This window comes from Nilaparvata lugens, chromosome 2 (genome assembly GCF_014356525.2).
Source record: "Nilaparvata lugens isolate BPH chromosome 2, ASM1435652v1, whole genome shotgun sequence".
Taxonomy (NCBI): domain Eukaryota; kingdom Metazoa; phylum Arthropoda; class Insecta; order Hemiptera; family Delphacidae; genus Nilaparvata; species Nilaparvata lugens.
In genome coordinates, this window is record NC_052505.1 from 27,573,150 (window position 1) to 27,587,586 (window position 14,437).

Genomic DNA, 14,437 nt, shown 5'->3' on the forward strand with positions numbered 1-14,437 from the left:
TATATAGTGACGTCATTAAGAACATAAAAATAGAGTTCATTTTTAATTCAAAAGCCTGACTAATGTTGAATTTTTCAATGTTGACTATTGCTGAAGGACTAGTAACAGATTTATTGGCACTCTATTTGCACTAAACCTTTACATAGTTTTCATGTTTTCAAAAATGTCGGCAGAGGTCGGTTATATAGCAAGTGTTACATTTGATCAAGATTGAAGACTCAGTACAAGAGATTAGGTACTTCCCTCTCAAAAGGAACTTTCATTAATATTGACTATTCCATCAATATAGGCATATCGATATATTCCTTGTTTCAATAGATAAAAATTCATCATGAATGAAAAGGAATGTAGTATAGTTCGCCTACACAGAACGCATCTAGAATTAGTCGAAGTGTCAACGTGTGAACAATTTTAGGTTTTAGGAAAAATAAATTAAAATCAAGATGAAGTTACATCAACTGAAAAAACAATTAGGCTACTCACCCAATTGATCCTGCACGACGTTTCTGGGAGACCTTGGTTGGGTCGGTCCCTGAAAAAATTGAAATGTTATAAGAATACTCCAGAAGAAAAATAAAAAAATGATCTGTTTTTATTAAATATGAATTTTATTTTGTACTAGCAGGTAACCCGTGCTCCACAAGGGTATAAGTAAGAACTTGACAAACTGAAAACTTGAAGAATTTAAAGTACGCCTATCTAGGTAAACAAAGATTCTATTAGCAAAATTTCAAGTTAATCAGTTCAGCAGTTCAAACGTGATGAAGCGTATTTCGTGAATTTGCGTACATTTATGAGGCAATTCTTTCCTTTATCATATTATATAAGATAACTTACTTGAACAACAATAATACTATATTGTTATCATAAGAAAATAGTAGTTATAATAGTGGACAGTGCAGTATTAAAATCATATTCTTCATCTAAGGCATCAATATAAAACAAATCGTTGTCAAAATAATTGGAAAAGAAACAACAGGCTGTCAAAGACTATTCCTCTCCTCCATTTTCATGGATAAGGTTCAACATTTAGGTCATGTATTTTACTTCATAAATGTAAATCCAATTTTTAAGTAAAAAAAGCTCACAAATTATCACTGATTAACAATTTCCCATCTATTGCAATAGGGTATTTATGAGAACCATATTATGAAAGATAAGATTCAGAGCTCTGAACTGTCCCTGGAATGGTGACCACTTTCTATAGTGAGGTCCACGTTATAATGGCAGTGGAGAAAGATAGGAGAACAGTCTTGCCGATTCACTGCTTTGGCACTGCCTTCTATAGATGGTAGAAGATATTGGTATATTTGAATTATATTAACTGGCCATTCTTGTTTAAAATAATAAATCATTTACACATTGATAGATACGATAGATAACATTCTTAATTATGAATGACTGGGAAAGGAACAACAGGCTTAAAGCCCAAAACTGATCCTATCCCAAAATTGGATAGAAATTGTCTAAAGATAGGTTATGTTTATCATTTTAACCTATAGTAAGGTCCACGTTATAATGACAGTATTTGATCAACTTTGGTATTGCTTGTCTATCATTCGACAAAGTCGGCGATATTATCCTTTTCCAGGTCCACAACGATGCCAAGTATGTTTTTGACAGTGTAGAAATATAATTAATTAATGCAGAGAATCGGCATCGCTATTCTTTTATCTTTATCCACTGCCATTATAACGTGGACCGCACTATAGGTTGATGTTTATATTTTATTTGACAAGAAAATGTATTTATCAATGATTAAATAGGCCTAATAAATTTGTATAATTGAGATTTAATATATTGGTGATTAATTATATATCTACATTGTTAAAAAACGATCTGGCAACAATGCTGAGATAGAAAAGGTTAATAATTAAATACTGCCAGTATAATGTAGACCTTACTATAGTAGGTTGTTGGGTTTTAGGGGGCCCATTTAGTTATACGATTATGAATTCTACCAAATGAATATTTTTAGATAATTTTACAAACATTCAACTCTCTATTAGACTAACCTATCAAAAAATTTATACTGAAATTTAAATGCAAAACTACTAAAATATTGGACTATCGTATATTTGACAAGATAGCTATAGTCTAGACTATTATAATTGTAATTATAGATGCGGGTGATAGTAAAATGTTGTTAAATATGAGTATAATAATGATAGTTTAGTCATCAAAAATATCTTAAATCTTGACACAGATTAATAGAAAATCAACTTTGATAAAATAACAAGCGGCTAGGTACATAATACTGATTTTAACATACAAATGACAATACATTAGGTAGAAAACTACCTCACAGCTCAGATCACTTGTTCTTATATAGATAGCAAAAGTTAGTAAGGTTAGTTTTTCTTAATTGAAGGATAATTGAAATACTTTCACTTTCTTTACTTAACGATAATAGTCATAAAAGAATTCTTGATTAACTACTTGACAGTTTTATTTTACATAGATTCTGAAAGATAATAGGGCAGAGAATGTAGAAATAAAGATTTGAGCAAAATATCACAATGCAAATTTTCAGTAAACAACACAATTCAAGTAATCAAATATCTTTGTTAAAAATTGATTTTCGTTGGAGAATTATATAGAATAAGTGACATTTGAACTGCTCAGATAAAATAATTATTATTATAATAAAAATAATTATTGCATTTCAGTATCTTCAGCAGTCAAAACAAATCAAATCAAAACAAATATAGGCTAGGCTAAGATAACTATAACCTCTTATGTTTCACTATTAGTTTTGAAACTAGAATCGATAAAAAAATATTGAAATCATAATAGAATAAATGGTAACATGTAAGATTTTACACACAAAAAATTGAAATTGTCATGATAAAAATCATTTGTTTATTGTACTCACCTACATTGGAGCCATAGGCTAAGTTCATGATCTTACCAGGCACAGTATGAGTTAATGCAGACATAACATCATAACACAAAGTCATGCGTTTGAAAACTTAAGTAACATTTGTATCACAACACACATAAATCAACAAAACTACAAAATAAACACACTGTAAAATCCCCTGCAAAAGTCAACTCAACTTATTTCTTGAAATGGCATCCATCTTTGTCAAAGAAAACATCCTATTTACAAGAAAATGATACCTGCAAATTAGGCCGAACTATACCATATATTCGGTATTAGGAATAATTAAATTTATAATAACAAATTAATTACAAATGAACCCACAAGATTTATTTGATTATTATAGTGTAGTATTTTACTGCATATTAAAAATTATTGAGCTCGTTTTGCCAGAGTGATTGATAAAGATGTTTGACAGCACTGATTTTCAATCAAAAACCCCTATTAAATCTATAGTTTTTGATAAAATTTTAGAAAATTGCATAACATTCTTCAAGAAGATCAATGAAAGTTTTGAGTAAAGGATTCATTGGTCCAAGGTAGGTACGACTGGAATGAAGCGGGAAATTTGAATGGAGTATATTTCAAAGCTGACAAGGTTTTCAAGTAGGATCTAACTCTTGGTATTGATAATAACGTTATTGAGGTTCAAATGTTCTAAACAAATTACTGTACTATAAGTACAACGAATTATGATTAACTGAGATTTCAAAAGCTCACTCAAAACACTCAAGATCCTGAGCAGTCTAGTGCCAAAACAAACTGCCCTGAACACAAAAATAATTCAGTGAATTTGAATTAGAACCTCCACACTCTCTAGCGGGATAAACTGTAACTAGATTCAAAATTAGTTCACGTTTCTACAAATTGCCGCCTTTTACATTATAATTTAAAAAATACAAGTGACAAACCTTGTAGGGCCAAGACATTCAACAGATTATGTCTTTAAATTAAGTTTTCTCTTACCCGATAACTTAATTGATTTTGTGAAGATGTAAATGCATAGAATTGTTCATAGTGAGTAGGGATGTCAATCCCGGGACTGATTTCCAATCCCGGTATTTCGGGATTATCCAATATCAATCCCGGGATCCCGGGACTGATCCCGGGATTGGCAAAAATCAGTTCAATGCATTTTTAACCAATTGTTCCTCCTCAATTACATGTTCAGTAACAGTGTGTGGAGATGAAAAAGTGCCCATTAAAGAGGGAGAGGTTATTATTAAAATAAAAAAAATATAGTTGGGAATAATATTAAAATTGAACATTCTATTCCTATAAATGTTTTCAAGATTATAGGAGTAACTGTTTTATTCCATGACCTACCTTTAATTTGCTGTATCCTAGATGATAGTGAGAACTGAGGAAAGCAAGATAACTCAGAGTCTTTTTTATGTGGACGAAAGCATTTCTATCCTAAATCAGGACGGAATAGAGCTCACACTTTAATTACGTCAAATACTGTAAAGTGAATTAATATCACTTGAATTAATAATTTTAATAATAAAATAGAATACTTTTTGTAAGACCATAACGCCATACCGACCAAACAACGCGAAAGCTGAACCACTACACTACTAAATGAAATTTCGTAGAGCAACTATAATATCCACTTCAACTAGATATTCTACTTATGATAGAGGAAGAGAAGAGGAGAGGAATAATTAGACAGAGAGTGAATCGTTAGTGCTTTTTTATTTCTGATTTCTGAAGTCTTTTCAAAGTTCGGAATGCATTTCAAGGAAATGCCATCAGCACTATTGCAAATATTGCGCCGTCTAGACTGGTAATTGTGGTGCTGTGTAAACAGAAACAAAGAGGCATAACAACCAATGAACAACCATTCTGCCAATTATGCGAACTAATAATGCGAATTCTATTAAGCCAGTAAAGAGTAGGCTTCAGTATACAATCATTATTATGTATATGCAACTGTAGACTGTGCCTGTAAAATAATAAATTAGTCAAACACTTAGAACAATAAATTAGTTATAGAAACTCATATTCATCACCATGAATAAATTCCATATTGAATTGTTTTTGGAAAAATATGATTCACAATTTCAGGTTTTCTATCCCGAGAATCCCGGGATTGACGCTAAAAAATCCCGGGATTGTTAGGTATCAAAAATGGACAAGGATCCCGGGATTCGGGATTCGGGATCCCGGGATTGACATCCCTAATAGTGAGATTTAGTTCAAACTGCCAGGATTCTGTAACAGCATAAATGAGTTATGTAGCATCAGTTTCAATACAATCAACAATGACAGTAATGAGTGAATCTCACAGCTTTGTGGGTGAAAAGTTCAAATACTGTAGATAATAATTATCTAATAATTATTATTATAGCTTTATAGTTCCGTGGAAGATGGTAGAAATCAAAAAGACTATCCTATAAAATTTACAATAGAAAAATAATTTATAAAAATAGAAACTGCTACATTGATTATATTGACATAGAATCAGCGACTACATAATACAAATTTTTTATTATAATGTGGTCGCTGCATAGGACACTTTTTATTGTATTTGCATTGTCTACGTCATAGTCCTAATATACAAGATTTAAAATCCGGTTAACCGCAGTGTATTTGTCCCAATTCTGAGGAGTTGAAATTTTTAATATTCAATAAAACAATATTCATTTAAAAAAATCAATATTCAAGTTTAAAGAAATCACTAGCAATATTTTTTATTGTATTTTGCAATGTTCAAAAAGTATTTTTCGAAAAGTGAATATTTTTCTCCACTTTACTGAAGAAGAATAACTCTAATGTTAAATATTTCTATAAAATAAGAGATAATGTCAACCAGGGGTTGGGGTGACTTTGTCTAACTTTGAAAATATAAAATGCATTCAAGTACATGAGGAGTTAAACGAAGTGAAACCAGCCTTTAGGCTCAAACTTAAAAATGAATAATCACATTAAAAATCTGGTGTGGCGCACTCACACTACTTTCCTTACCGTTATGAAAATTGATCACCTGACGCTAGTGCTCACGGGCATCTCAAGTCTACTAATCTAAGATCTGAGCTAGCTGGTGACAGGGCAATAACGTGTTAGGACGATCCAGTCGGGGGTCCAGAATAAACGTCTGGCTAAACGTATATGGCGAGCGAAGCGAGACTGACGGCTAGTAATATAATATTCCCAGGAATAGCTCTGATTGAAGTAGCAGTACCCAATCAATTGTTCCGCGATAAATCAGGACCTCCTAAATAGGTATTTAGGAGGTACTGGATAAATTGGTATTTAGGAGGTACTGGATAAATTGGTATTTAGTAAATGCATTTCAATCTTCAACTTGGTGCCAAACTAACAAAGTCAACTCAACTTAATGCCAACCTGACAAAATTTTTAATTTAGTTACCAGAACAACTGTTTCGAAGAAATCTAGTAGAATATGGTATAGACATTTTTCAATTATAATTTAAAGATATTGGAATAAGAAGAATATACATGCTAAAAGATGAACTTTTACCCTTAAAAACCACTCTTAGAGTTAAAATATCGCCAAAAGATTTCTTAGTGCTCCTCCAAAGTGCCAACTGAACGAACATACCTACCAAATTTGAACGTTTTTGGTCCGGTAGATTTTTAGTTCTGCGAGTGAGTGAGTCAGTCAGTCAGTCAGTCAGTGCCATTTCGCTTTTATATACTGAACATACCTACCAAATTTGAACGTTTTTGGTCCGGTAGATTTTTAGTTCTGCGAGTGAGTGAGTCAGTCAGTCAGTGAGTGAGTGCCATTTCGCTTTTATACATATATATAGATTAGACGAAAATCCAAATAAATGCTGTGATTCACCCCGAAGATTTCTGCTACTGCAAATATTGACAACAGGGTGAACAGCTAGATGAAAATTCCTTTGAATAGTAGCGCTCATCGAATTTTCATCTAGCTGTTTACCCTGTTGTCAATATTTGCAGTAACAGAAGTCTTCGGGGTGAATAACAGCATTTATTTGGATTTTCGTCTAATAATAATTAATTCTTTAGCATTTGAATAATATAATTGCAATATATCGGTAATTTCCATCTTTAGATTCTAGGGTATTGTTCCTGGATGATAGGAAACTACAAATGTCGTATTTGAAGTGTCCGAAACTCTTCGGTTATGCCGGTTATCCTTATGGCTGCCATTTCGTCGTTTTTTCACTTAGGAATTTTTATCTCAAGAGCGAAATGTTGTATTAATCTAAAATTTGGCATGAATCTTTATGCTATAAAGACTTAACTTTGAAAAATAAAATAAAAAAATGTAAATGAAGATTTTTAAAATGGCGGCCATTTTAAATTTTTGATTGCAAATTTCACGAAAACCGTTCACTTTACAGAAAATTTACAAGAGACAAAAAAGTTTATTAAGATTTCAAGAATACCTTATTTATCAAGATTGTTCAAAGAATAACAGAGAAATCTATTCTTTTCGTACTGCATGCATGACCACTTTTCACTATTCAAACATCAATATTAAATTTTTAATTCCAATTGTATTTAAGATGAAGCTTTGAAACTTGTAAATTTTAACTAAGTAAAGTAAACGGATTTCGTGAAATTAGCTATCAAAAATTTAAAATGGCCGCCATTTTGAAAATTTTCATTGAAAAATTTGTATTTTACTTTTCAAAGTCAAGTCTTTACAGCATAAAAATATTCATGCCAAATTTCAGATCAATACAACATTTCGTTCTTGAGATAAAAATTCCTAAGTGAAGAAAACAAAATGGCAGCTATAAGGATACTGTAATCCCTGAGTTTTGGACACTTCAAATACGACATTATTGTAGTCTCCTATCATCAAGGAACAATTCCCTAAAATGTTCGACACTACTTCTGAAACATTTTGTATAGTATAGGGCTAGTACCTATATAGCTAGGGCTAGTACATAATTTCATTATGTTGACAGAATCCAAGGTCAGGGCAGTGGACTGTGAATGATAGTTGGTATAAATACCTACAAATAAATCTTTGAATTCTGTGCATAAAAATACTGATAGCTTGAAGTGTGGTAAGTACGCCAATAAAAGACTAAATGAATCAACAACATAAGATTTAATAATAATAAGATAATAATAGGCAGATGGCCACATACAAAAAACATTGAGTCGAATATCTTGGGATCAATAAAATAATAATAGGCAGATGGCCACATACAAAAACAATTGTAAGTAGATTAAGTAAATATCTTGGGAAAATTACAACATGTGAAAAAACGTTAGAGAAATACAAAATTTAAATGAAATTAGGTCAATGACATTAATGACCATTGAAGCCTGACAATAATCGAAAAGGTAGTATTAATGATACCGAAATGAATATAAATTGAGTGCTATAATGAAAGTTATTGCTGTAAGGTTCAATATTAATGATTAATAAATGACAATAAGCTGTAAATAGTGCTCAATAAGTAAATACATAAAAATATATGCGGCATAGGCCTTCAGTGATTTGAATGTCAAGATAGACATCAATCGAACGATAATTAGGCGTCAGTGGCCTTGGAAAATCACTTAAGAGCTAAGTGTAGCTGTCAAATCCAATGAAAAGTTGTTACTATTGAATACAATTATATAGGCGTAAGTGGCCTTAGTGAATCACTTGTAAAGCCAAGGGTAGCTGTTAAATACAATGAATTAGTAGGCGTCGGTGGCCTTAGTGAATCACTTGTAAAGCCAAGGGTAGCTGTCAAATCCAATGAATTAATAGGCGTCGGTGGCCTTAGTGAATTGAATGTCAAGATAGACATTAATAAAACAATAAGTAGGCGTCAGTGGCCTCAGTGAATTGAATGTCAAGATAGACATTAATAAAACAATAAGTAGGCGTCGGTGGCCTCAGTGAATTGAATGTCAAGATAGACATTAATAAAACAATAAGTAGGCGTCAGTGGCCTCAGTGAATTGAATGTCAAGATAGACATTAATAAAACAATAAGTAGGCGTCAGTGGCCTCAGTGAAATGAATGTCAAGATAGACATTAATAAATCAATTATGATACATACGTAAATGAAAATTGAATAGACCGATTTACATAACCTGAATAAAATTTTGAAGAGGAGATGCAGCCAGGCAGACAGGCAATGACTCCGCAATACCCACAGGAACAGGACATCAGCAAGCGATGATGTGAACTGGCCATGCGATGACAAGCATGGAAACGCCTACCACAGCAGGTGAATCCCCCAGTGGAAATGTAGGCAGGAGCAAGTAGAATTCCAAACCGAATAATCCGATCTTCAAGTTGTGGAATTTTTGGATTGATTTCCAAACGGTAGAGATGATGAACTTGAAAGTTTGAGTTTCACGAGGTGAAGCCAATTGTAGAAGAATGGCAATTGAAGCCTACACGAGGTTGTAATTTTTGACAAAGTTTATCAAAGCAATATGCGAAGCAATCGATGAATAATTTAATCACAATTGAAGAATAGAATAAATGAATTAATTTGTAGAATAATTCACACTTTAAAAACGTTCTGTAGATCAAATAAATAGCAATGAACGCCCACACGAGGTCATGAACTTAGCAAAGTTTATCAGAGCAAAAATGCAAAGCAATAGATGAATAATTGAATCACAATTGAAGAATAGAATAAATGAATTGATTTGTAGAATAATTCACACTTTAAAAACGTTTCGTAGGTCCGATGAATTCAGATGAAAAGTTTAGACCGGGCGCGATATGCACACACCGACTATCCTCCATTGAAAGACGACAAAACAAGCTAAAGGCGCTAGTAACAAAAAGGGGAAGGCGGAAATGTAGCCACGTACGAAACGTCTACAAACGTTTGGTGAAAAAGTGGCAAATATGTAGAAAGTAAGATGCCTAAAGACAAAATTAAATTCCAAAAAATCGAATAGTATAAATATTAAAATTGCAACGGCAAATAATCCGACGAAAAAGTACGAATAGAAGTATAGAAAACCAACTTGACTAAAGCAGTCAAGAACCGACAGTCGTAGAACCGACTGTGATGTCATTGGTCAGCGGGACGGACAAAATGATGACATGATGTCTACGTAGTAGCGGAACGAGTAACAAGTGGAACCGTTCCAATAAATGCTTTGTCAGATTTTACATAAACTGGGCCCCTTGTGTCATACGGGGGTATGGCACAATAAGAAAAAGTAAGAAATATGTAAAATCTGGCAAGGCAATTGGAAGTCGAAAACTGGGCCCCATGTGAGAACCAGGGGAAAAAAACAATGAAACCTAAAAATACAACATGAACCATAAGAGCAAGGGGATTAACTAGAATCCTCATCAATGGGAAGAGTTGCTAAACTCGAAATAGCTCTCTTAAAAGTGCCAGAGGGAGTGAGAACAGTGACAACTCAAACCTTGTCGTCCTTACTGGGATGAACTTCAGTAATGCGCGCCAGCTTCCAAGTGGACTGCGCGGAACCAGGATCCTTCAAGATGACAACCGTACCGACCTTCAAATTTTCATAATTGTTTAACCATTTGCCTTTTTTCTGAAGAGTGGTTGAGGAGTGGGTCTTTTTTTTGAAGAGTGGTGGAGAAAAAGTACGAGATTTGGGGCCGCCTACACGAATGGAAATAGGACCGGCATAATCCAAACCACAATTGTAAAAGGGAACATTAGCCTGAACGCGGGCCGCTGGTAAACTACCCATGATTTGCTCAGAACGAAGAGCCGAAAAGCGAAAACACATTAAGCAATGCCGCAATACACTTTTGATGGTGCGATGGGTGGAGGGAAACCAAAATCGTTGTCTTACACTGGCCATGGTGGCCTGCACACCAGCATGACTCAGACGACGATGGTGAGCAACAATCAATGCACGAGTGAATTTGTGATTGCTAGGCAACAATATTTGATGTTTATAATCAAAGGAAGCATTTGCATTTTGCAAACGTCCACCAACTCTGAGCAGAGAATCTGAGTGAATGAATGGTGACAAGGCTTTAATAGAGCTATTAGGTAATAGCTCCTGATTTTGACGCAATGCTTTAAGTTCAGCAGAGAAAGCTTCTTCTTGAATAGATTTGAAGATACAATTTTCAGCTTCTGAAATTTCAGAGATAGTTAATTGACCAAAGCGTGGAGTGACTGAATTTTGTTTCCTACAATTATGAATGAACTGTAGAACATATGCTGTTGTACGAACGATTTTGTGATAAGTGGAGCAACTATTGATTATACCTGAAATAACATCATTACGAGACGAAGTAGTAGCTAATACCTGAACTGATTGAGAATTGATTTCCTGAACTGATACCTGAACTGATTTCTCTAACTGATGAGAGACATCATTTGAAGTTAGAAAATTTGACATGACCCTACGGGGAGCGGCCACAGGTGAAGCGGGGAGGCACGAACAAGGTGCTGCAATAGGACGAATAGCTTTACAAGAACCAAATATGACCCAACCGAGACTGGTTTTCTGAAGAATGGGAGCGTTTTGAGCTAAATACAATTTACCAGGCTGAAGTATAGATGCGAATATACCAGCACCAAGTAACAAATCTACAGGTTTAGGCTGATCAAACGATGGATCCGCTAATTTAAGTTCAACAGGAATTGAAATTTTAGAAAGATCGATGTTCACACTAGGAACATTAGCTGATATGCTATCAACTACAATACGACCATGAACGATCAGATGAAGACAAGCAAACTGAATGAGAAACAGATGATTTGGTCTTATTCTCACCTACACTATGAATCAAAGTGTCAGAATACAAAGTAACAAGTGACAATTTTTCAGCCAACCTAGTTGACATCAAATGAAAATCAGAGCAAGAATCTAAAAGCGCGGTTGCTTTAATAAATTCCCCACTAGAAGATTGAACCAAAACTTCGGCAGTAGGTAACAAAGCGACAGTTGATTGCTGTTGCAAACACAGTGACGAGGTGGAGCTCATTGTGACATGAGAGTTCTTCTGAGGCTGTTCTGCATGAGAAACAGCTTGCTTAGTTGTTTCCGCATTCTGAACCATGACGGAATTCAAAAAAACATTCTTACCCTTGGAGGGAGCAAAAGATTGAGAATGAATAACATTTGAAGTTACCTTATCCTTAGAAGTAGGCTGAGTGTCTCGTGATTGAGGATACGACCTGTGAAGAACAGTGTGGTGACTCTTGCCACAAAGTGTACACGATTTGTCCAAACAAACATGATTGGGTGCGAAAGGCTTGAGGCAATTATAACATAACCTTTTGTCACGGACAGCATTCCAACGATCAGTAACCTGCAACTTCAATAATTCATTACAACAATTTGGAAAATGACCAACAGAATTACAAAAACTACAAGGTGACATAGAAGAGGTAGTAACCTGCATCCTAGCTCGAACATTCGATTGATTTTGATTGAACTTCGGCTTGCTATGAGCACCAACCGAGTTAGATGTACTTTGCTGTACATTTCCTTGATGATGGTTAGCTGAGCTTGAAGCAACAGCTTCCATGATTTTGCATTGTGATTCCAAAAAATTCCAAAATTTATCAATGGTGGGAATGTCGTGTATACCAACACTCTTTTCCCATTCTCGAACAGTAGCAGTATCCAACTGCAACAACATTTTGTGCATGTACAATAAGTCCTTGATATGGACTCCAAGTTGAAGCGCTTCGAGCGCGGTAATGTGGGACTTGCAAAAGTCAATGAATGCCCGTAATGATTGCGGACAGTTACGCTTTATGGTAGGTGGAGATTCAATTGCCGTGACGTGCCTGGCAGCAATTAATCTCTTATTGTCATACCTCTCCCTTAAGAGGTTCCAAGCAAGCTGAAAACCATTTTCGTCAGCTTCAATGTGTTCCACTCTAGCAAGAGCTTCACCACTGAGTGATTGACGAAGATAGAAAAATTTCAATGAGTCATTAATATTATCTTGATTACCAATAATATTAGTAAAAGCACTTGAGAATGCTTGCCATTTTGAAAGCTCCCCATTGAAGCGTGGAAGCGGAATCTGAGGCAACTGAAAATTTGCCAAATGTGAGTTTTGAGATGTTGGCCGCTGGGAATCACCAGCAGTGGCCTCATTGTTGCGTTGTCTGCTTTCAAAAGCAGTTAATGCAGCGTTTGCCTTAGAGGTAATGGAGATAAACTTATTAAGTATCTCAAAATGAGTTGAAGTGTCTTGTGCTTGCAACTCTGAATTCCATAGTTGTTCATGAATCTTATTATACTTAATTCTAAGTGAACCTAGTTCGTTTTTGACAGTCAACAATTGATAATAAGTGGCTTCAGTGTCCACAACATAATCGCTATAGCTGGTTATGAACCAATCTATTTCGTGGTGTAAATTGTCTCTTGCATTGGAAAGAGCAGAAGGCTCAGGAAGTGAATCTTCCTCATGATCGGACATGCTTAAAAACTAACAGAAAAACCTGAGTGAACGAAACGATGCTGCACTGTAGCAATGTGATTGCTGCGCCAATAAGCAACCTTGGGCGCTGGTCCAGTACGCAGAGAGGCACGCCTGTGCGTTTGAGGCAAGTTGTATCAAGCTTGCTGTGCGGCAAGTCAAGTAGCGAGCTCGCAAGGCGGTGTAGTTTGCCGTGTGTTGTTTTCTCAATGTGCAATAGCTGTCTGTGACCAGTTCAGTGCGGTTCAGTCTCTCAGGGTACAAGATAGTTGATAGCTGGTGCATACACGTCGCAGCGTGCTTTGAGTTGCAGCCAGTACTGAAAATTTGAAACAAGTGTGTGAATGCTTAATATTAAACAATATAAACATACAAAGGTACAATGGAATAAAATATACTCTAGAGTGGGACCTAATCATTGGCGTCAAGCTAGACTATTAGGCACACGGTCACTGGAACCCTAAGGTTTAATGGACCAAAAAATGGGTAATAAAATTAACAATTATCCTAGGTAACACTAGATCAAAAAATGAACGGGCCGGAGGACCAATTTTATGACAGAATCCAAGGTCAGGGCAGTGGACTGTGAATGATAGTTGGTATAAATACCTACAATAAATCTTTGAATTCTGTGCATAAAAATACTGATAGCTTGAAGTGTGGTAAGTACGCCAATAAAAGACTAAATGAATCAACAACATAAGATTTAATAATAATAAGATAATAATAGGCAGATGGCACATACAAAAAACATTGAGTCGAATATCTTGGGATCAATAAAATAATAATAGGCAGATGGCCACATACAAAAACAATTGTAAGTAGATTAAGTTAAATATCTTGGGAAAATTACAACATGTGAAAAAACGTTAGAGGAATACAAAATTTAAATGAAATTAGGTCAATGACATTAATGACCATTGAAGCCTGACAATAATCGAAAAGGTAGTATTAATGATACCTGAAATGAATATAAATTGAATGCTATAATGAAAGTTATTGCTGTAAGGTTCAATATTAATGATTAATAAATGACAATAAGCTGTAAATAGTGCTCAATAAGTAAATACATAAAAATATATGCGGCATAGGCCTTCAGTGATTTGAATGTCAAGATAGACATCAATCGAACGATAATTAGGCATCAGTGGACTTGGAAAATCACTTAAGAGCTAAGTGTAGCTGTCAAATTCAATGAAAAGTT

The 14,437-nt window shown here is 34.6% G+C and overlaps 1 protein-coding gene across 2 annotated transcripts in view; it reads right to left on the minus strand.

Annotated features, from left to right (window-relative positions):
* The window catches only part of LOC111050820 (aryl hydrocarbon receptor nuclear translocator homolog), a 105,404-nt gene extending 102,298 nt beyond the window's left edge, over positions 1-3,106 (minus strand). The window contains exons 1-2 of one of the 2 annotated variants that reach the window (XM_039420942.1): positions 2,876-3,106; positions 484-532 (exon numbers count right to left, since the gene is read on the minus strand). In XM_039420942.1, coding sequence (XP_039276876.1) covers positions 484-532; positions 2,876-2,960 — 134 coding nt within the window. In that variant the 5' untranslated portion in view covers positions 2,961-3,106. The remainder of the gene's footprint in view (positions 1-483; positions 533-2,875) is intronic. The other variant, XM_039420943.1, reaches the window with a different exon arrangement.
* Positions 3,107-14,437: the final 11,331 nt, after the last annotated feature.